Raw genomic sequence first — 24,990 nt, forward strand, 5'->3', positions numbered from 1 at the left:
TCAGCGCGGTCTGATTACGTCAACAGATATGTATCTTAGGACAAACATGCATCACGACTACATGACATCATTATTGCATTTGCATCGCATTTGACTTCATATTTGTCTGTGGTGTATGGATTTTACCCATTTGCCCCTCTTCATGTGATATATGATCTATTTGCTCTTACATGAGGATATGAGGTTGATGTTGAGACACTGTTGGATATATCTGTTGATTATGAATTGTGTAGTATAGGTTGTTGGTTCGCTATTAGAATGAAGTTTTGGTGGTTTGGTTGGGATTGAAAGGAGTTGTTTGTAGCTGCTAGTTTAGCTTAGTTTAGTGTTACTTGCGAGTACCTGTTGCTTTTGGTACTCACCCTTGCTTCTACACAGTTGTGTAGGTTGACAGCTCTATCAGATCCGGCTTATTACTCATCTTCAGATTAGAGCTTCCAGACTTACTTGAGAGGTAGCGGTTCATTCCAGACGTGCCCTCAAGTTATCTATATTTACTGTTTTGTTCTATTCTAGAACTTTACTATGAGACTTGTATATTTTATTCAGATTCCGTATTAGAGGTTTGTACATGTGACAACCAATTCTGGGGTTATGTTGAGTTTATTTAAAGACTTCCGCTTATCTTTCTATCTTATTCTTGTTTTATTAATTCCGTATCGTCGGGTTTTTGGGTGTTAGGCTGACGTGTCCGGTGGGGTTTGGGCACGTGCCATCACATCCGGTTTTGGGGTGTGTCATAGGGTATTTAAGGAGTTGTTTGAATTTAGGATTTTAGCACCAGTTAGATTTTGGGATTTTAGGACTAGTTTGAATTTGTGATTTCAAGACTAGTTTGAATTTTGAATTTAGGACTAGTTTGAATTATTATTGAAGTTGAACTTAGAATTTGAACATGAACTTGAACTTGAACTTGAACTTAGAATTTGAAGTTAAACTTAGAACTTGAACTTGAAATTAGAACTTGAACTTAGAACTTGAACTTGAACTTAGAATTTGAACTTGAAATTAGAACTTGAACTTGAACTAGAACTTGAACTTAGAACTTGAACTTAAACCTAGAACTTGAACTTGAAATTAGAACTTGAACTTGAACTTAGAACTTGAACTTGAACTTGAAATTAGAAATTGAACTTAGAATTAGAACTTGAACTTGGAATAAGAAATTGAACTTGAACTTAGAACTTGAAATTCGAACTTGAACTTAGAATTAGAACTTGAACTTGAAATTAGAAATTGAACTTGAACTTAAAACTTGAAATTAGAACTTGAACTTAGAACTTGAACTTAGAACTTGAACTTGAAATTAGAATTTGAACTTGAACTTAGAACTTGAACTTAGAATTTGAACTTGAACTTAGAACTTGAACTTGAACTTAGAACTTGAACTTGAACTTGAACTTGAACTTGAACTTAGAATTTGAAGTTAAACTTAGAACTTGATGTTGAAATTAGAACTTGAACTTGAACTTAGAATTAGAACTTGAACTTGAACTTAGAAATTGAACTTGAACTTAGAACTTGAAATTTGAGTATTGAATTTGTTAATTAGTGTATTGAATTAGTTTTTTTATTGATTGTTAGTTTGATTGATTGTTAGTTAGTAAGTGAATGATTTAGGGGTTTTTGATGGTTAGTTTGAATTAGGGATTATTTGATTGTTAGTTTGTGTTTGTTGATTTCGAAATGAAAATTTTAATGTTGGGGTTTGTTTGAATTAAGGTATCTTAGGATTTGTTTGAAATTCAGTATTTCTTGAGTTAATTAGTTTGATTTTGGAATTGTAAGATTAGATTGAATTAAGGTATTTAAGGAGTTGTTTGAATTTAGGATTTTAGCACTAGTTAGATTTTGGGATTTTAGGACTAGTTTGAATTTGTGATTTTAAGACTAGTTTGAATTTTGAATTTAGGACTAGTTTGAATTATTATTGAAGTTGAACTTAAAATTTGAACATCAACTTGAACTTGAACTTAGAATTTGAAATTAAATTTAGAACTTGAACTTGAAATTAGAACTTGAACTTGAATTTAGAACTTGAACTTGAACTTAGAACTTGAACTTGAACTTGAACTTGAACTTAGAACTTGAACTTGAAATTAGAACTTGAACTTAGAACTTGAACTTGAACTTGAACTTAGAATTAGAACTTGAACTTGAAATTAGAAATTGAACTTGAACTTAGAACTTGAAATTAGAACCTGAACTTAGAATTAGAACTTGAACTTGAAATTAGAAATTGAACTTGAACTTAGAACTTGAAATTAGAACTTGAACTTAGAACTTGAACTTGAAATTAGAATTTGAACTTGAACTTAGAACTTGAACTTAGAATTTGAACTTGAACTTGAACTTAGAACTTGAACTTGAAATTCGAACTTGAACTTGAACTTGAACTTGAACTTGAACTTGAACTTAGAATTTGAAGTTAAACTTAGAACTTGATGTTGAAATTAGAACTTGAACTTGAACTTAGAATTAGAACTTGAACTTGAACTTAGAAATTGAACTTGAACTTAGAACTTGAAATTTGAGTATTGAATTTGTTAATTAGTGTATTGAATTAGTTTTTTTATTGATTGTTAGTTTGATTGATTGTTAGTTAGTAAGTGAATGATTTAGGGGTTTTTGATGGTTAGTTTGAATTAGGGATTATTTGATTGTTAGTTTGTGTTTGTTGATTGTGAAATGAAAATTTTAATGTTGGAGTTTGTTTGAATTAGGGTATCTTAAGATTTGTTTGAAATTCAGTATTTCTTGAGTTAATTAGTTTGATTTTGGAATTGTAAGATTAGATTGAATTAGGGTATTTAAGGAGTTGTTTGAATTTAGGATTTTAGCACTAGTTAGATTTTGGGATTTTAGGACTAGTTTGAATTTGTGATTTTAAGACTAGTTTGAATTTTGAATTTAGGACTAGTTTGAATTATTATTGAAGTTGAACTTAGAATTTGAACATGAACTTGAACTTGAACTTGAACTTGAACTTGAACTTGAACTTAGAATTTGAAGTTAAACTTAGAACTTGAACTTAAAATTAGAACTTGAACTTGAATTTAGAACTTGAACTTAGAACTTGAACTTGAACTTGAACTTGAACTTAGAACTTGAACTTGAAATTAGAACTTGAACTTAGAACTTGAACTTAGAATTAGAACTTGAACTTGAAATTAGAACTTGAACTTGAAATTTAACTAATTTTAGAACTTTTCGTGCTATGCAACTGAGGAAGCTCAACATCTAAAAAAGTTGATACAAGACTATATTGCTTCTTTCATCAAAGTAGGAGATAAGGTTGGTGCTTCTAAATTTCTAAAGTTCAAGTACAATTGTTTTCAATAATGTGTTTGTGTCCATCTAGCATTGATATTTAGCTTTAATTTTATGATAATATTTTTGTGTCTATCGATTGTTTGTTAAGCATAAGTACCAACACTAGTTGATCCTATTGATGACAAAATTGATTTTCTTGCAATATCGATTTGTTTCCATCTAGTGTTGACACTTAGCTTTAAATGTAGAAATAATATATTTGTTAAGCATGAGTACCAACACTAGTTGATCCTATTGATGACAAAATTGATTTTCTTGCAAGATCGATTTGTGTCCATCTAGTGTTGACACTTAGCTTTAAATTTAGAAATAATATATTTGTTAAGCATGAGTACCAACACTAGTTGATCCTATTGACGACAAAATTTATTTTCTTGCAAGATCGATTTGTGTTCATCTAGTGTTGACACTTCGCTTTAAATTTAGAAATAATATATTTGTTAAGCATGAGTACCAACACTAGTTGATCCTATTGATGACAAAATTGATTTTCTTGCAAGATCGATTTGTGTCCATCTAGTGTTGACACTTAGCTTTAAATTTAAACAAGTTAGATTAAAAAATGTGGTTTTGTTGATGGATTTAGTTGTTGGAATTTAAGTCAAAACTAAACTACTTAAAGTTGTTGAGTTGTTTAAATAAGTTAAATTAAATAATGTGATTTTGTTGATGGATTTAGTTGTTGGAATTAAGTCAAAACTAAACTAGTTCAAGTTAAAAAGTTGTTAAGTTGTTTAAATAAGTTAAATTAATTAATATGGTTTAGTTGGTGGATTTAGTGTTGTATTAAGTCAAAACTAAACTACTTAAAGTTGTTAAGTTGTTTAAATAAGTTAAATTAAATAATGTGGTTTTGTTGATGGATTTAGTTGTTGGAATTTAAGTCAAAACTAAACTAGTTAAAGTTGTTAAGTTGTTTAAATAAGTTAAATTAAATAATGTGATTTTGTTGATGGATTTAGTTGTTGGAATTAAGTCAAAACTAAACTAGTTCAAGTTAAAAAGTTGTTAAGTTGTTAAAATAAGTTAAATTAATTAATGTGGTTTAGTTGGTGGATTTAGTGTTGTATTAAGTCAAAACTAAACTAGTTAAAGTTGTTAAGTTGTTTAAATAAGTTAAATTAAATAATGTGGTTTTGTTGATGGATTTAGTTGTTGGAATTAAGTCAAAACTAAACTAGTTCAAGTTATAAAGTTGTTAAGTTGTTTAAATAAGTTAAATTAAATAATGTGGTTTTGTTGATGGATTTAGTTGTTGGAATTAAGTCAAAACTAAACTAGTTAAGTTGTTTAAATAAGTTAAATTAAATAATGAGGTTTTGTTGATGGATTTAGTTGTTGGAATTAAGTCAAAACTAAATTAGTTCAAGTTATAAAGTTGTTAAGTTGTTTAAATAAGTTAAATTAAATAATGTGGTTTTGTTGATGGATTTAGTTGTTGGAATTAAGTCAAAACTAAACTAGTTAAGTTGTTTAAATAAGTTAAATTAAATAATGTGGTTTTGTTGATGGATTTAGTTGTTGGAATTAAGTCAAAACTAAACTAGTTCAAGTTATAAAGTTTTTAAGTTGTTTAAATAAGTTAAATTAAATAATGTGGTTTTGTTGATGGATTTAGTTGTTGGAATTAAGTCAAAACTAAACTAGTTCAAGTTAAAAAGTTGTTAAGTTGTTTAAATAAGTTAAATTAAATAATGTGGTTTTGTCAATACTAAACTAGTTTTAGGACTACTACTAGTAAAATTATTATTAAATTTTATTTATAATATAATTGAATATCTATATTTTAGTAGATGGATCATCGTTTGTGGATGTATAATATGCTTTATGAAACTGGTGCTGGTTTGAAACCTGAGTTTATTGACGGTGTTAGAAATTTTATTGAACATACAATGACACTTGACATTTTCAAGATTAATGGATTGGTTAGGTGTCCTTGTAGTGCATGTAAGTGCTTAAAAGTTTTTAAACCAGATAGAGTTATGGTTCATTTGTACCGTAATGGATTTAAGCCTAGATATTTTGTATGGATTGATCATGGAGAAAGTGATGGATTGGATGGTATCTTTTATAATTCGATGCCTGTTGATGTATATAATATGGTTGCACCACATGGCCAGATTAGGGTTGAACAAGTTAGAGTTGAACATGATAGGGTTCATGAAACGATCAATGATGCTTTCGAGGTTCAAGGTGGGATGGAACCGGAACAATATTTTGATGAAGCTCCTAATGAAGAAGCAAGACGCTTTTATGATCAATTAGAAGAGTCTAGTCGTCCACTATGTGAAGGGAGTCCACATTTTGCCTTGTCAGTTGCGGTTAGATTAATGAATATTAAATCAGATTGGAATGTGCCTAATGCTAATAGGGACTCAATGGTTGATCTTTTGGGTGAACTAGTTAATCCGGAGTTTAACATACCAAAGAACTTCTATCAGGCAACGCGTTTGGTGTTTAGGATTGACGTATGATAGAATTCATTGTTGTGCTAATGGATGCATGTTGTTTTCCAAGACTGATAGTGAATTAGAAAATTGTAAGTTTTGTGGACATACTCGTTATAAGAGGACTCCGGCTGGAAAGATGGTCCCAGTTCAGGCGATGCATTATCTACCTCTCATTCCTAGGTTATTGAGGTTGTATGCATCGATGAGGTCTGCCCCACATATGAGATGACATCGTGAATATAGAAGGCCGTCGGGTGTCTTGTCTCATCCATCTCATGGTGAAGCATAGAAGTATTTTGATAATGTATATCCTGATTTTGCTAGTGAACCAAGAAATGTTACATTGGGGTTGTGTTCAGATGGCTTCACACCATTCTCTAATAATGCTTCGCCTTATTCATGTTGGCCGGTAGTTCTTTCTACGTATAATCTTCCTCCTGAAATGTGCATGACCAGTCCCTACATCTTTCTAAGTTGTGTTATTCCAGGTCCCCGGAATCCAAAAAGTTTGATTGATGTCTATCTACAACCATTGATAGATGAGCTCAAACAATTGTGGTTTGAAGGCGTTTTGACTTATGATATATCAACTAAGCAGAATTTTATCATGCGTTCTTCTTTAATGTGGACTATTAATGATTTTCCTGCATACGAGATGTTGTCTGGTCGGATGACAGCTGGAAAGCTAGCATGTCCGTATTGCATGGAAAATAGTAAGGCATTCACTTTAAAGCATGGCAAAAAAAATACATGGTTTGATTGTCATCGCCAGTTCTTGCCAATGGACCATGAGTTTAGAAAGATGAAAAATGCATTTAGGAAATATAAGGTTGAAGGTGACCCTCCACCTCCATTACTCACAGGGCATCAAATTTGGGAGAGAATTTCTCAATTACCTAAAGTTACAAACGCTTCACCTTCTAGACTTCCTGGATATGGTGTTGAACATAATTGGATCAAACAAAGCATATTTTGGGAGTTGCCGTATTGGAAGGACAATCTGCTACGACATAATCTAGATGTGATGCACATTGAAAAAAATTACTTCGACAATTTGTTTAACACAGTGATGGATGTTAAGGGTAAGACAAAAGACAATCCAAAAGCTAGAATGGACATAAAGGAATATTGTAGGAGAAAAGAGTTATGGCTGCAGGAATTACAAAATGGTAAAATAGTTAAGCCCAAAGCCAGTTTTTTATTCACATTGGATGAGAAACGTGAAATTATTGAGTGGGTTAAAAATTTGAGGATGTCAGAGGGCTATGCTTCGAATTTAGGAAAGCGGGCAGATATGAATGAAGAAAAATTGATAGGTATGAAAAGTCATGATTGTCATGTGTTCATGGAAACTTTAATTCCTATCGCTTTTAGCCATCTACCCGAAAGCATATGAAAACCAATCACAGAGATAAGTCTTTGTTTAAAAGATTTGTGTTCTGGAAAGTTGTTGGAGAGTAGTTTAGATAGGATGGAGGAAAATATTCTTGTCACTACTACTAAGTTGGAGAAGATATTTCCATGTGGTTTTTTTGATCTGATGGAACATCTTCTAATTCACCTTGTACAAGAGGCCTGCCTCGAAGGTCCGGTTCAAACAAGATGGATGTATCCATTTGAGAGGTATCCATTTGAAATATTCACTAAGTTATATATATTCGCCAAGTCTTTTATATATTAACGTATATATACATATATGCATGCAAAAAAATTGGTAGTTCGAAGCAAACGATTAAGCAAAGGGGAAGGATCGAAGGATCATTTGTTCAAGGTCATATTGGGAGAGAAATAGGTGATTTTTATTCTTATTACTTTGGTCATGATGTGTCATGTAGGAGAAACAGGCCCAATCACAATGATGAAGGCGATATTGATCCTTTATTTCCACCGATATCAATTTTTAATCAAAATGGTCGAGGATCTAAAAAGCGTAAAAAGCGAGGCTTCACTGATATGGAAATGCAATCAGCTGTGACACATATTTTGCTTAATTGTCCAGAGATTCAATCATATGTAAAGTAAGTGTTAAAATTATGTTATTAAATTACATACTAATAAGTTATCATTAACTAACGAAATACTTTAATGTAAAATGATCAGCTTGTTCATAAACACATGCATGGGGTAATGAAGCCATCTATACAGAATTTTCCAAATGGCTGAGGAACTATGTAAGTGTGCAATCACTAAGTATCTAATAATATATTCATGTTATACTAAATTATATTACTTGAAATAACAATCGCGTAGGTTTACGATGAATACTCAAGTGTCCAACATTTGCAATTAGTGAAAGAAGTAGCCCTTGGACCTGAATCTCAAGTACTGGCAATGAATAAGTATTGTGTCAATGGTTTTAAGTTTCAAACTGAATAAGTATCTAGGAACAAGAAAACAAATAATAGCGGTGTCTATATACAAGGTGATGTTGATGGTACTGGTCAAACTATTGAATATTATGGTGTCATTCAAGAGATTATTAAAGTGAGGTATTCAGGTTGGCCTAATAAGAAGATTGTATTATTTCGGTGAGAGTGGTTTGACCCATCACATAGAGGCACAAAGGTGGACCATCAACATAATATAATTGAAATTAAGCACACCAGGAAATACAGAAGTTATGAACCTTTTATTATTGCACAACATGTTAAACAAGTGTATTACGCTTTATATCCATTGCGTAGAGACAAAGTTGATTGGTGGGTTGTTATAAAAAGTAAGTCTGTGGGAAGAATTGAAATTGACAATGTCTTAGATGTAGCGTATCAAAATGATGTTGCAATTGTTCAACAACAAGTTGATGTTGAATTGGAAACCACACTACACAATCCTCAACACATATTAGAAGAAGTATCTGATGATGAGATATTGAATGTTGAGGAAGAAATATCCGAGAATGAGGAAAATGAATCATTTGATGACGAAGAATGGGACGATAATGAAAATGAAACAACTGAGGAGGAAGAATGGGAGAATGATGGAATTGAAACAAGCGAGGAGAAATAATGTAGAATGAAAGCTAGCTAGTACATATGTAAGTGTATTTTACTAATTTTATTTAATTTATGATTTTTATATATATTATACATGTAAATTTGCATACAGATGTCATCAGGCGGTGACGATGATAGACACCACGAGCATCTTGGAGTTAGCCAGACTAAACAGGCTAAGAAGAAGAAGTCTAAGAGACCGATAGATCCTGAGGATATTGCAGGATCTATTTCTTCTGCACCAGAGCGCATCAGCCATGATACTCATTTATTTGCTATTCCGTTTGGTATGGCGGATCCTCGACAATATTATCCTAATTATCGTCGACCAGTCGGTGCTTCATCTACTTCACAGTCATTGCCTTCACGACGCTACGAGGACCTACCTTTACAGGCTATTCATCGAGCACGACCCTTATCGGCAGGTACTCCATCTCCCACAGGTACTTATGCTCAGTTATCTGCCATGAGGCTTGGAGATTCTAGTAGTGAGCAGTCAGATGCTATGGCCGGTACGCCTCCATTGACTCAGCATTTTGTGCATCCTGATGTATCACCCTCGTCTACAGCTGCACCTAGTGCTACACCACATGATACGATGTCTGCTCTAGCTCCTGGCCAGAAGGACAGACTTAGTAGAGTCATGATAGAGCCGAATGGATCATCTTAAGTTTGTTTTGTTATCTATTTGTTAGTTTATTTTATTTATTTCTTATACTTTAATATATTATTCATGAACTAACATATTTATTATGTGTTTTGCAGGTGGCATCCTGCAAAGGATGTTGCCCAGGCTTTAAAAGAGTGTGTTAGAAGACTCTATGCACAAGCTTATCTCTCTTGGAGCGAGATTCCAAACAGTATACGCCAGGCGATGTTTAATAACTTTAAGGTATATATTTTTTAGTTAAGTTTAGTATACTTTACTTTTTTTTACTATCGATTTAATTAACGTTATTCAATATTTTTTCAGACTATGTGTACTTGGGAGTCGAGGTACAATTTGGTCATTGGGACCACATTTGAGAGGAAGGCATCCGCCAGACTGTCTAGCTGGCTAAAGAGCGTTCGGGATAGTGGTGAATGTCCCGATTGGATGTTGCCTCATGTTTTTGATGAATTGGGTCAGTATTGAAACACAGACAAGTTTAAGGCAATATCAGATCAAGCCAAAATGGCTAGAGGCAGTCTTAAAGGTAGCTCGTTGCACACTGGAGGTGCAAAGACGGTTGGAACAATTGCACGAGAGATGGTAAGTTCTAATTCAAACTTTTAAATAAATAATTAGTTGATACATATATATCGTTATAAATTTCAGTTTTTATTTATAGGAAAAAGAATTGGGACGCACTCCCATTGAACCAGAGGTTTTCAAAAAGACTCATGTCAGGAAGAAAGAAAATGAGTCGGATCCGGATGTGTGGGTGGAGGAAAGGGTTGAACGAACTTTTGTAAGTTATTTAATATGAATAATATATATCAATAGTGAATATATTTATGATATGTATATATATTGATGTCAATATTTATATTTAATATGTAGAATGACTTTCATAAGTACATCGCGAAGAATCTAGATAGTTCGGTTCAATTGACACCTGAACTGTCCACTCAGATTTGGAAAGAAAAAGTGGTAGAGGGGACACACAAGGGTAAATGTTATGGTCTAGGCTCTCGCAATGATGTTAGACGCCTTCAGTCAGGCTTAGAAGGTATTGAATTGTCACGTCAAGCTGAGGCACTTGACGGTGTTCAGATTGCTGCTATGTTGGATCAAATAGTTAAACTTACAGCGACACTAGTAGAGTCAGAGCGGAAAAGAGTAGCTGAACAACAAAGCATGAGTGAGACCGTTCAGCAAATCAAAGAACAAGTGATGAACCTCACTCGTCGACCTACTACTTCGGCTCCCGATGATACCAACGACGAGAGTGATGAGGATGATTATGTAGATCTCACTCCCTAGTTTAGATCTCTGGACATTTATGAACTTTTTGAAATTTTAAAACGAATTTTAAAAGACTTTATAAGTCTTTAATTTATGATTTAGATACTTTTGAATGTTATTTTAAGTTTGTTGTTTTATGTTTTGTTTAGATTGTATATAATTGTGTGTGTTTGATTGGGCTGAATAGTGTAGAATTGAATTGTATTTGCAGGTGGGCAGCAGAAGTTGCGAGCTGCTACTGTCAAAAATATTGCAGAAAAAGCGACGGACAGCGTGGTTTTGTCCGTCGCTTTTTTGGATTTTTAAAAATAAAATTTCCAGAAAAGCGACGGACTGCGTCACCCTTTAGAAATTTAAAAGAATGAAAATTAAAATAAAGCGTCGCAGTCCGTCGCTTTTTTAAAAAAAATTCAAAAAAAAATAGTAAAAAAGTGACTCAGTACGTCGCTAAAAGAGACGCAGTCCGTCTCTAAAAGCGACGCAGTTCGTCGCTTTTTTAGCGACACAGTCTGTCGCTTTTTTAAAAACAACGTTGTCCGTCGCTTTTTAGCGACACAGTCCGTCGATTTTTGAAAAGCGTCAATCTAAAAAGCGACGCAGTCCGTCGGTTTTGGCCGTCGTTTTTTGACAATTTTTTAGTAGTGACAGTCCAAAAAAAAAAAGAAAATTATGTACATTCGCTACGATAAAAATAATTTTTAGTGGCAATAAATATTGATATTAATAAAGAATCCTAAAGTCTTTACCGGCATTAGTTAAGTGTCATTAGAATTAATGTCGCTAAATATTTTAGGGACATATAAAAAGAGTGTTAATTGTTGCTAAAAATACATATTAACAATAATATTTAAGAATTAATTGCCGCTAATGATTATTTTTGATGTAGTGATTGTGTAGAAAACTTAAATTTTAATGCAATCCTATTGGGTTATATCACTACCAAATTACCTAAAATTTCAAATTGTTAGTTTATGCAAAGTTTGTAACGTCAGAAAATTACCTCATACCTCAGACCTGTCTTTATTGCATAATACATCATAGATGGTTGGAGATTTCATATTGTATTCTTTGACTTCACATAGTCAATTGTGATAATTTCACTAGAGAGTAGTTCTCTAATGGTATTATGTCTACGTCTTATATAAAGAGACTTTCTATTATACATCATGTTCCCTGCTCTATCAATGGAACCTTGACTATCACAGTGAATACATACTGGTGTCACAGATTTGGGTCAAAAAGAAATATCTTTCAACAAATTTCGGAGTCATTCACCTTCTTCATCGACCTTATACAGAGCGATAAACTCATATGTCATTCACCTTCGTGGACATGGCACCACGAAGCCCAAGCTCAGTGTTGAAGATCGTGTCACGGGGAGTTTAAGCTTACAGCGTCGAGGGTTCGTGGCAAGAAGCAGGGTTTCAACAGAAAGTTGTTTAAAAGTCAAGATTGAGTCACACTGGGAATAGTGGTTATTTTCTACCATTATAAATAGAACCTTTGGATACCTTTTTTAGGGTTAATCTCTTTTTGGCTTGCCACAAGACGATGAGAAAACTACATAAATAGATATCTCATTTTTTCTACTTTTATATTCTTTAATTTTGCATGTACAACACAATGCTTTACTTTACAAATTATATTTTACTCTCTCTAGTTCAATTTATAACACACTTATATAGAAGGAATTGTCATACCATATTAAATTTGCAAGTTCTAAATATATTGTGATGTAACAATTTTTTTATACTATATATTTCGTATACCATCAGAAAACACTTTAAAATGAAATGAAAGAAGTATAAAGTAACCCATGTTACACATTTTTAAACGCAGAAGATGCATCTAGTCCATAAAAACAAGTTTCTTATCACTATAAAAATACTGGTATTTTTCTTTTTGCTAAAAGTACCTTCTTTGTCAAATAACCATACACATCATCAAGGAAAAATATACACTTAAAAGGAAACTCTCTTCAGAAACTGGAACAAAAATGCTCAAATTATACATTCAATTTTTTAAGAAAATTAAGTAAAATTCCACATCTCAAAATCCTTGAAGGCTTGGACGATTCAATTACGTTTTCATCACATTCATCATGATATGATCCATCCCAAGACACTCCAAAAATAAAACTGTATTTATTTTCTTTTCTCCATTTCTAGCACTCAGGTGTATGAGTACGATCTCTTTGGGGGTCACGACAATAATCGTACACTTTATAGTTCCTTTGCACCCATTCCATTGCATCATTCTGTTGGCGGCTCAGCCCGCCGGATCTCGATGGAGAGCCAGATGGCGGGCGGCATGAAGGATTATCGTTGGTGGTGCAACCACCTATCTTGAAATTGTTGTATTTTCCGACGAATGGTTGGTACCTATTAGACATACAATTAAGTAAATTATTGTGCATCTTCTTTAATTATTTAATTAATTTTTGGATTAGAGAATCATACAAATAAAGAATATAATTCAACCGTACTTATAATCAGCTTTGATCCTTCCATCCTCTGTAGCCCATGATGAAGCATCCCAAATGGAACCATACACATACATTGGCCTTTGTGGAAATATTGCATCACTTTTCTTTGGGTACCTTCTTATTGGAACATCGTCTACAAAAAATCTACGCATCACCATTAAATAGACACGTTAGAAAAAACAAAGAGAAAAGATTGTTCTCATTTGTGTACTGGGGTCTTAATGTTTGCATTAATATAATGTTGTTAGTGAAGTATTAATTCATGTATGTGTTACTACTCCCTCCATCCCATTTTATGTGAGGTAGTTTGACTCGGCATAGAGTTTAAGAAAGAAAGGAAGATTTTTAAAACTTGTGGTCCAAAATGAATGATAAAAATTTGTGTGGTTGTAAATCATTTCATTAAGGGTAAAATAGATATTTTATAGTTAAATTGTTGTTTAATATAGAAATGTGTCATTTTTTTTTGGACCGACTAAAAAGGAAAGTAAGCCACATAAATTGAGACATATGGAGTATTAAAATAGTGAATTCAGTCTAAAATAATTAAAGAAGATGGAATAAGGACGTACATTATTTCATTGGGGTTCCAAAGGATAGCATAATTATGAAAACCTTTAGTTGGATCGAACCAAAGATGAAACTGCATTTCTCTGCCAATAATATGACCATCCCCACTTCCTTTCATGTACACATTTGTTTGCAACACATATGGTTTACCTGGAGTAGTCCCAAGGAACTCAATATCAATTTCATCATGATGCCCTGGAAAGTTCTCACTGTTGGAAAGCTACCAATAGATGATTAAAAAAATTCAATTAGAAATCATGACGACATATATATATATATATATTTATAATATTTGTGTTTAAGAGTTCTCACATAGAAAGAAGTAATAATTCCAGCAGTGTAACCAGGTTGTAGCTTGAGAGAGGTGCCAAAATAACCAGATCGATAATCTCTTAAAGATTTAAAGCCACTTCCTGAGTTATGATCAAGCCAAATTGTTAAAGTATCTTGGTTGAGTGATTGATGTTGAGGACCCCATAAGTTTCTAAAACCTTGACTAAAATGTAAGGATCCAACTCTAGAACTAGGATAGTAGCCCGGAGTAGGCCAACCCGAACCCTCACAATTGCTTAAACAGAATAAGGAAAGCACAAGGAGAGAAACAAGTAAAACCATACTTAACAATTGCTTGAGAATGATGATGAATACTTTTGGTTTGAAATGAGAAGAAGTAGACAAGGGTATATATAAGGACATTTGAGTGGCCCCACAAAAGAAAATATATCAAGTGATAAGGAGTTGGTATATATACGTAGTGACAAAGAAGCAATTTGCTTATTACCTTTCCTTTTTTTTTGTTATCCTTAATTATTTTATTCAAGATCTAGAAAAAGTTAGTGTGTTAGGAATTTTCATTACATTTTCTCCGATACACACACCAATTCAACATGAGAGATATGAGGTTGGATAGATCTGATTATTCATTCTAGATTAATATTCCTAGTAACGAAAAAATTAAGTATAATTTATATAAATTTCGTAGTGTTAAGAGTAACATTATTTCTCTACTCTTTTTAAAATTACAAAAATGTCTACATCGCTAGACTTCCAGATACATCACTGGACATCCGGATATATAGGTGGGGATGTATCAGAGAGGCGATAGGACATCCGGATACATCACTGGAATTTCGAATACATAGATGAGGGATGTATCAGAGAGAGGAGGGATGTATCCGAGAAGGGGATACGATGTATAAGCGTGAGGAGAGTGATGTATCGGACAGAAATTTTTGAAAAAAAATTAAATGGTAATTTTTTTAAAAAACTATAGTAAAATAAGATGCGTATTTAGGTAATTTTTTCCAAATTTTAAAGACCTAACCAATACTATGGATATTTTTTTTAAAAAAGCATACCCTACTCATATCTTTGCAACCCCAAAAATGGACGGCGCTAGTGTGTATTTAAGAAGAGAATTGGTTATATAGTTTGTACTTCCATGTGAGGTTTTTTCCAATAAATGAGCTTGTGTTCACCTTGTTGATTGTTAATATGCTCTTTGATGTACTTTATATTATCGTACCAAACCATCATATAAATGCGTGTTGTACTTTTTTTTTTCATTTAGTGAAATAAGTATCTATTAATTTGCTTACTATGAAGTAATCAGTTATATAAATATATCAACTTTTGTTCTGCCAGATTTAATGTGCACCGGGACAAGAAATAATAACTTGTTTTGGTTAATCGTGACATAATAGCTATATTATTTTAAAGATATAAATCAATACAACACCATTCAGTTATTTCTTCCTCATATTAATTTTTAACAAAATCAAAATTATAATCAAACCAAATGTTATAAAAAAAAAATTAAAAATGTAAAATCAAATCAAATCCAATTAAAGATCGATTGTTTATTTACTTTGAGTCAATTTAAATCGATTTGTCGCTGAACGGTGGGAAAACGAGAGAACTAATATAACTGTTACTTGGTAAGGTTATGGCAAAATCCACTATTAATGTTGTTGGGGTAATTAATATATTATTATATAATCGAATTCAATTTGTTTTTAATTAGAACGTACTCCTGTCTTAATTACTTGTTCATTTATAAATTGGCACACCTATTAAGAAAACAATTATTGACATAGTAAGTTACTATTTTACCCCTATTAATTATGAAGTTGATGAATTAAAAATTTAAGATTTTTAAATTTTTTTACCTTTTTCAAAATAATTAATTGAGCGTATAATAGATAAAAAGAAAATTGTCCTTTCTTAATTTATCAAAATTGACAAATAGTTAAGACCACACATTCAAAATTCCAAATATGCTGATCAATGATCGACCATAAATGCTACCGACGGCTTAAAGGAATAGGATTAGAGGAATACGATATTAAAGTTTGTCTATGCTAAAACAAGTTGCCTCAAAATTATGTTTCAACTATTTGATTTGGTAGATTATAACTTTCAACATATCTACTAAATTGTATGTATTCACTATCAACTAGGTCAAATACCATACGTGAAAAATGATTTCTTATAATCAGTTACAAATAAATTAAAAAAATGATAATATCTCTTATATAATATAAATTTGTATAAATATAAAAACTTAGGGAAGTGTTAAATGGCCAAAAAAATTGGCTAGAATTTGGCTAGAAAATTAATAAAACTATAAAAAAAAAATTATTTTAAAACAAACTGATCTTTTTTCCATTTTTTAGTTAAAATGTATTAAAGTTAAAAGAATAAAAATATTTAAAAAGGTAAAATAACATAGATAAAATATCATTCTGGTCAAATTCTAGCCAAATTTTCTAGCCAAAAAGATTTTTCCAAAAAGTTATCGTAAAACTATAAAGAAAATTATTTTAAAGTACAAAAACAAGGGAAGTGTGGAAATTGAGACAAAAGCGTTTGTTCAATGATATATGTAGGTACGGACATGTCCTACTTGATGAATTTCTTGGAATTGTGGTTCTCTATGCCGACAGTTAAAAGGAGATTTGGCCATGATTACTATACCATATATTTTTTTCTTTCGTCTCATTTTATAGGTCACATTTTTACTTTGTATATGTCACATTTTTACTTTGTACTTGTATTAAGAAATGATGTAATTTTACCCCTCTACCCTTATTTAAATTTTTTGGAACTCAAGTTTTCAATTAATGAATATGAATTAATTTATTTTGATTAATTAATTTAACCAATGAACATGAAATATTTACTTAGTTTTTTTAAGTTGATCAAATGTATATTTTTAAGGTTAATAACTCATAAGGATAAAAAAGGAACAATATGATAATTTATGCATTGATTTTATAAAATGACAAGTATTATGGACCAACTATTTACAGAAGAGGATGACATATAAAATGAAACGCAGGGAGTACTTTATTGTAATAAAATCATACCAAATTTAGAATTGTTGAATCCCTCTTTCTTGTCATCTTCTCAAAAGGAATCAAAAGACACAGGGAAAAAGGACAAATATACCCCAAACTATCGTAAATTGTATGCATATACTCTCCGTCATAATTTTGGGACATTGGTGCCTTTACTGTCCAAAAATTAGAGCATATATGTCCTTCACTCTAACGGAAGACTAAATAGGGACACGTGACACAATCTTATCCGTTGATCCGATATTTAATATATGTCGGATCAGTGGATAAGATTATGACACATGTATGTCCGTTAGTATAAAGGGTATATATGCTCTAGTTTTTGGATGGTAGGGGCATCAATGTCTCAAAAGTATGACAGAGGGTATCTACATACCATTTACGATAGTTCAAGGGTATATTTGTCATTTTTTCCCAAAGACATTGAAGTCTCTACATTCTTATAATCATATATAGGGGTAAAAAGATTATGAGGAGTTCCATTTTTTCAATGAGTTAAATAGTATAATAATATATAGAATATGTTTTTTGAATTTCGTATCTAAATTATTGGGAGTAAAAAATAAAATAAAAATTCAATTTTGTGGTCTTAAATTAAAATTATGTCAAATATACCTAATTATTTTTTAATATTATAGTCTTAAGCATGTCACGTGAAAACTAAAATTAAATTATTGTAAAAAAAATGTCATTCTTTTTCAAACCAACTAAGAATTAAAGTAGCTTATTCTTTTAGAAACAGAGGGGTAGATATTAGGATTTTAGAATAAAGTGGTCAAGACAACTGAAATTTTCGGAGGAGTTATGTTGTTCAAATTTAAGTGCTCGTCTAAATGTAGTACAAATACCTCATACCTTACTGTTGAAATACAGCTTATATCAATAGTAACTCAAAAAAGATCATATCAAACATCATTATTTGACAAATTTGAGATTGAATTAGAAAATTTAGGATGTTAATTGATCCAGTTGGTCGACAGGAAACTTTATTAATTTGGGAAAATTATAGTATATATATTCAAGCTTTTGTGCATCAAAGTATAAATAAAACCAAATTCATTGACTTTTAACTTTGATAACCAAATCAGCTCAAGTAATTTGCTATATGTAGCACTCAAATTTTCCGTCCATGGAGCCACAGTCTTGAAATTTTTTATTGTTTTGACTTCTCTTTTTCCCTTAAAACGATTATTCTTTTTTTCCATTGTGGGGCGTTAGGTTCGGCTGACAAGATTTGTCTGTTGGAAATAATGAACTGAGACAAATATATGTACGGAGAACTCCTATTCAATGCATGGTCAATGTTTATATGCATTGGGAATGTGAACTTCCTACGCTTTCAAACGAGTCAATTCCCTAAATGGTCACCCAACTTCAAGGAATTGCCTTGACAAATCATTTATGTTTCATTTATGACTAAAATATTACTCAACTATTCATATTTTCCTCCAAATATACTTGACACTTCAAAAGTCCCTCTCTCTCCTAGTTGGCATGACATGTCATTGAAGACTTTTTTTTAAGAATAAACTTATTTAATTCATCAAACTCATTTGACTAAAATAATGATCTTATTATTTTCTAAAAAGTATATATTAGTTTATTGAGAAGAAATTTTCATCCTTAAAAATCTTTTATCATAATTAAGTTTTTATTTTTTTATGCTATGAAGAATAGTTTTTTCAAAACTTAATGTCATCAATTTAGATTACTTATAAACACATATATATTATATATAAATCACTCATGAATGTCAACTTATATCAGTTGATCATATATTATATAATGGATCAATAATATTAAAGGTCAATTAACTATTAAAAATAATTAATTAGGTACTTTGAAATCCATACTGACAATATCTTTTTTTGAAAAGAAAATAGAAAGTGAATAATATTTATATTAGAAAATAAAATTTTGATCTTTATTTATCAGTATATTAATCTCATATAATATGTACATTATTGAATTAAAATAGGCAATTCAATTAATTATTACTTGTATTTCATGAAGTTGGATGATATAATAATATATATTGGTGTTTAATGGTATAATAAGTTAAAATATAATATAATATAGCAATAAAAGAATAAAAATAAAAAATTAAATTAAAAAAAAGTTAAATAATAATTTTATCTTTCTTACCAACTTTTTTGTCAACCTTACAAATTTATTTGAATACTTTTATGAAAAAAATTGCTTAAAATTTTCAAATAATTTACTTAGGAATTTTGAAAATTACCAAGTAATAATTGCACACAAAGTTTTTTCATTGGATTTTGTTTGGTATAAAAATAAAAAGGAATTAGTTTTTTTTAATTTTTTTATAATCTTCATAAATTCTCATGTAATTTATATATTTGTTTTGTAAAGACATAAGTTTGATGAAATAAATAGGTCTATTATTTTTTAAAATGATGATTTAATAACATGACATATCAACTAGAATAGAAGGAGATATTGAGATATTTAGTATTTATTTTTTTGGATAAAAAAATAGTAATAATATTATTCACTTTCTTTTTTTTTTCAAGAAAAAAATATTGTAAGCATGAATTTCAAAATACACAATTAATTTTATTGTAATAGTTAATTGACATTTAATATTATTGATTAATTATAACATTTATGATTATTTGATGTAAGTTAGCATTCAGGAGTGATTTGTATATCGATATTTTTTTTTTGAATGTATATGTTTATAAGTATTCAAAATTGATGATATTATAGTACGTTTTAAAAAACTATTCTTCATAACATAAATTATAAAAAGCTTAATTATAATAAAATATTCTTAAGTATGAAGATTTATTCTTAATAAACTAATATATATATATTAAAAAATATTATGATTATTATTTTAGTTAAATGGGTTTAATGAATCAAATTAGTCTATTATTAAAAAATGACTTAAATGATATGTCATGCCAACTAGGAGAGAATGGGGTTTTTGAAGTGTCAAGTATATTTGGAGGAAAATAGTGATAGTTGAGTGATATTTTAGTCCTAAATGAAACATAAATAATATTTCAAAGCAATTCTCTAAACTTGGGTGACCATTTAGGGAATTGACTCCTTTCAAACTTGTCCCTAATGAAAGGAACTTTTGTGACAAGTAAACAAGAATATTGATATAATTTTCTGATGGGACTAATTAAAGGAGACATTTGTATGCTTAAATTTTTTATTTATGCCATATACATATTGAGAATTTTATAAATGATATTTATAAGTGATGGAATATTAAAGTATTCAACAACGAGGTATGTACCTTGTAATTCGCAGCGAAAGTCGTTGATCTGCTTCTTTGACAGGATTGCACTCAAGTTCGTCTTTGAATCACTGGGAAACAAAGATCTATTCACAAACTAGAAGTCTTCTTCTGTGTACTGATTGATTCGTCTCAGAAACTCAATTCTTTGTTTCTTGACTGATTTACAAACGTTTTTCCTCTCTGTATTTTTTATGTTTCCTCTCTCTGTTTTCACGTTTCACATTCCTTAGGAAAACACTCCCACTAGGAATCTTTTAAGGAGAGGTTCAACAGTTACTTTGTAACTGTTCTTCCTTATCCATTAAAAGGATTTATCCAATTAATTATTAATTAATTAATTTGGATAAGGCATGAAAACAAATTGGGTCGGGTCGGGTCGGGTCGGTCCACATGGGCGATCCACGACCCAAAACTTACATCTCCCACTTCGCACATGGTGGACAAGACCCAAGTCAACATTATATCAATCAGACACACAATTCATACGACAAATAATTTGTGCTACCTGTGAGCATTAAGAGCTTACCTTTAAGGTTTTACAAGCCCTACATAAGAATTCAATCACATGCGGAAATAATTCACTATTATTTTAAGGACACTATTACTCATAGTACCCCCTGACTTCATTCACTAGTTCAGTAGTTACTTATTTGATCCCTCATCCTCTCAAGGATATTAACTCGAGTTCATATTTAACTTTATATACATAATTACACTCGAGTGTAATAGCCGGCTTATGTATACAAGTTGAATTGTTCATTTATTCATCTTCCCTTTCTACTCGAATCTATCTGTTTCATATCAACTGCTTTCCTAAACATGTACTGCATTGCCGAATCGCTCATGACTATTAGTAACATGCTAAAGAAGCAACACCGATTTGAAACTTCAAGAAACAACAAAAGGTCAAAGGATATTTCATTGAAAAAGTCATTTTAACTTTTCTGGGTCTCACACAATGAAGAAGCAGGGAATATTCTTTCATTGACCCGTTGATCGCTTGACACATGTGGTATGAAACACGTGCTACGATGTTTACACCTTAGATTGGTGTATATGTCTCATTCTTTCGATTATTCAACATCGTACAGACCTTGGTCTAAACATCTCCAGATGTTTAACCCTAGTTTCTCTCTTCAGTGATCCTTAAACTCATTTTCGTGGAGAAAATTTTGTCTGGATCACAAAACAAGTCATAAAATGGTGGTGAAACTCATCTCTTCACGTTCTCCGACGTAAGAGGCGATTGCTCGTGTGAGAGAGTCAATTTCCCGACTTGTTCGACACTCTTTTTTACTTTATAAAATATCACATGCATACTACATTTGAACATAAATTCAATAGTCTTATATAGAAGAGAATACTATAACAATCAAGTCATTTTACAACACTGAAATATCATAAAATCCTACGCAAACCTAGAGCCTTAACATGTTTTTCAAACAAGTCTCTAGAGATGGCCTTTGTAAAAGGATCAGCTATCATTTCACGTGTAGGAATGTATTGTAAAGTTATTTCTCCATTTGCCACTACGTCTCTCACAAAGTTATACTTGATGTCAATGTGTTTGGTCTTGCTGTGATACTTGGAATCCTTCGTGTACGCGATAGCCGCTTGACTATCACAATTTAGAATCTGGGACCCTTAGAATTCTTTGCAATATTCAAATGCTCAAAGAATCTCTTTAACCAAACAGCTTCTTGTACTGCAGACGCACGAGCCACAAATTCAGATTCCATGGTTGAAAGAGTTGTGCAAGTTTTCTTCTTACTTTTCCATGAAATAGCACCACCATTTAGTAAGAAAGCATAACCAGATGTTGATTTTCTATCATCCCGGTCACCAGCCCAATCTGCATATGTATAACCTCTTATGAATAAATCAGATCCACTATAACATAGTGTATGATCTGTAGTTCCCTTCAGGTAATATTCTCTTTACTACTTTTCAATGATCTCTTCCGGGATTGGATTGATACCTGCTAACTAGACTTACGGCATAACAAATGTCTGGGCGAGTACACATCATAGCATACATCAAACTTCCGACAACACTAGAATAAGGAACTCGAGACATATCTACCTTTTCTTTTTCAGTCTTTGGACACATTTCAAGCCTTAAAGTTTCACCCCTTGCTATAGGGGTATTCATGGATTTGCAACTATTCATTCGAAAATGTTCCAATATTTTTTTTATATAAGTTTCTTGAGATAGACTCAAAAATTTCTTGGAACGATCTCTTTGGATCTTAACACCCAATATATAGTCTGCTTCACCCATATCTTTCATATCAAACGATTTTGAAAGCCATGACTTGACAGTTTTCACATACTCCAAATTATTTCCAGCTAATAAAATATCATCTACGTAAAGAGAAATAATTACAAAATTTCCATTGGACTTATTCACATAGATGCAATGGTCTTCATCATGGTGAAATCAAATGACATCACCTCCTTATGAAATCTTAAATACCACTGTCTTGAAGATTGCTTTAGGCCATACATTGATCTTCTCAATTTACATACTTTCTTTTCTTGACCTTTAACAATGAAACCTACTGGTTGTTCCATGTAGATTTCCTCGTTTAATTCTCCATTGAGAAAAACTGTATTCACATCAATTTGGTGTAATTCTAGATCTTAACGTGCAACAATAGCTAAAAGTAATCGTATGGAAGTAAACTTCACAACTGGTGAAAAGGTTTCCTCATAGTCTATTCCAACTTCTTGAGTATAACCTGTTGCCACCAATCGTGCTTTGTGTCTTTCTATTGACCCATCCAATTTACGTTTAACTTTAAGAATCCATTTATTCCCAATAGTTTTACGTTCCTTAGGAATGTCAACTAGATCCCAGACTTTGTTGATTTTCATGGACTCTAATTCTTCTTTCATCGCTTTTAACCATTCATACCTTTCAGGGCTCGATAAGGCCTCTGTTACAGAATTTGGTACATTCAATTCTGTAGGAGATACCAAGAAAACATAATTCTCAATCTCATAAGATCATTTAGGTACACTTTTTCTTGTACTCTTACGAATTTGAAGTTCAGTTTCCTCTATAGGATTTTGATTCATAACTCCCACTTGGATCAGGAATCATTTCTTGATCCATACATAATCCTCAATCTCATAAGATCATTTAGGTACACCTTTTCTTGTACTCTTACGTATTTGAAGTTCAGATTCCTCTATAGGATTTTGAGATTCATAACTCCCACTCGGACCAGGAATCATTTCTTGATCCATTGAATTATCAAGTATGTTTGACTATATTACCTGATCTTCTGAATTCAGCATTTCGTACAGAGGCTCAACTTCTCTTATTTCACCCTTGGGAAAATCATTTTCCAACAATCTAACTCTTGTGATACAATTTCAGTAATACTTCCATCCTCTAATTCATCGATGAACACATACCCTTTGGAGCGTTCAAAGTATCTTTTAAAGATACATTTCTTTCCTTTTGGACTTAGTTTACCAAACTCACCAAAAACGATCTTTAAGGTATGTTGCACAACCCCACGGTCGTAGATCATTCAGATTTGTTTTATGACCAGTCCAAAGTTCATAAGGAGTGGAAGAGACTAATTTAGAAGGAACTTTGTTCAATATATAAGTCGCAGTCAATAATGCATCTCTCCAGAAAGAGATAGATAATTTTTTCTGCGTCATCATTGATCTTGTCATGTCTAACAATGTCCTATTCCTTCTTTCAGCTACACCATTTTGTTGAGGTGTATAAGGAGTAGTTAACTGTCAAATAATACCCTTTTCAGTACTTAATCCTTCAAATTGTTTTGACAAATCATCACGTCCTCGATCGGTTCTTAAAGCTTTTATGATTTTATCTAATTGATTTCAACTTCATTCATATATATTTTAAAGCACTCAAGGGCTTCAGATTTATGAGAAATCAAATAGACATAATCAAAGCGCGTGAAAACATCTATAAATGTAATGAAGTATGCAGCACCAGACCTTGCCTTTACTTTCATTGGACCACAAATTTCAGAATGAATTAATTGAAGTGGGAATTCAGCTCTCTTAGCCTTCCCAAATGATTTACACATAATCTTTCCCCAACAAGACAATTTTTACAAGTTGACATTTCAATTTTGGTGAAAGAACATAAATGTCTTTCTTTTGCCAACCTATTCATTCGATCTTGCCTTATGTGACCTAATCTAGCATGCCATGTTCATCATTGTTACTTGAATAACATGCCATTACACAACAATCAACATAATAGTCATAAGTTGAAGGATTACAATCTAATACGATAAAACGGTCATAACGAAGTCCAAAACCATATAAAACATTATATAGAGTTATTCTAACACCATTACGACTAAAAAATAAATCAAAACCAACGTCTAAAAGAATAGACACAAACACTAAGTTTCGTCGAATCTCTGGTGTATATAGGACATCATGCAACATCAAGGAACGACCACCACGCAAGTCCACTTTGCAAGTGCCTATACCTTTGACTTCAAGCCTAGCATTATTTTCTATGTAAATCCACCTTGATTTAGATGAAACTCGACGAAACTCCACAAACGCCTCTCTATCT

General features: G+C 31.6%; 2 protein-coding genes across 6 annotated transcripts in view; one reads left to right on the forward strand and one right to left on the reverse strand.

The window, feature by feature from the left end:
• Positions 1 to 24,990, forward strand: part of LOC125825752 (elongation factor 1-gamma 2-like) — a 1,064,241-nt gene that overhangs the window by 711,409 nt on the left and 327,842 nt on the right. The gene's annotated exons all lie outside the window — the stretch shown is intronic.
• Positions 12,618 to 14,419, reverse strand: LOC125825753 (xyloglucan endotransglucosylase/hydrolase protein 31-like). Its single transcript, XM_049505071.1, has 4 exons — positions 14,092 to 14,419; positions 13,782 to 13,999; positions 13,210 to 13,353; positions 12,618 to 13,105 (listed from the first exon to the last, which is right to left on the reverse strand). Exons 1-4 carry the CDS (start codon positions 14,392 to 14,394, stop codon positions 12,889 to 12,891), a joined length of 882 nt encoding a protein of 293 aa, XP_049361028.1. The 5' UTR covers positions 14,395 to 14,419; the 3' UTR covers positions 12,618 to 12,888.

Source organism: Solanum verrucosum, unplaced genomic scaffold (genome assembly GCF_900185275.1).
Source record: "Solanum verrucosum unplaced genomic scaffold, falcon-dt-bn FXZP01000003.1, whole genome shotgun sequence".
In the NCBI taxonomy this organism is placed as follows: Eukaryota; Viridiplantae; Streptophyta; class Magnoliopsida; order Solanales; family Solanaceae; genus Solanum; species Solanum verrucosum.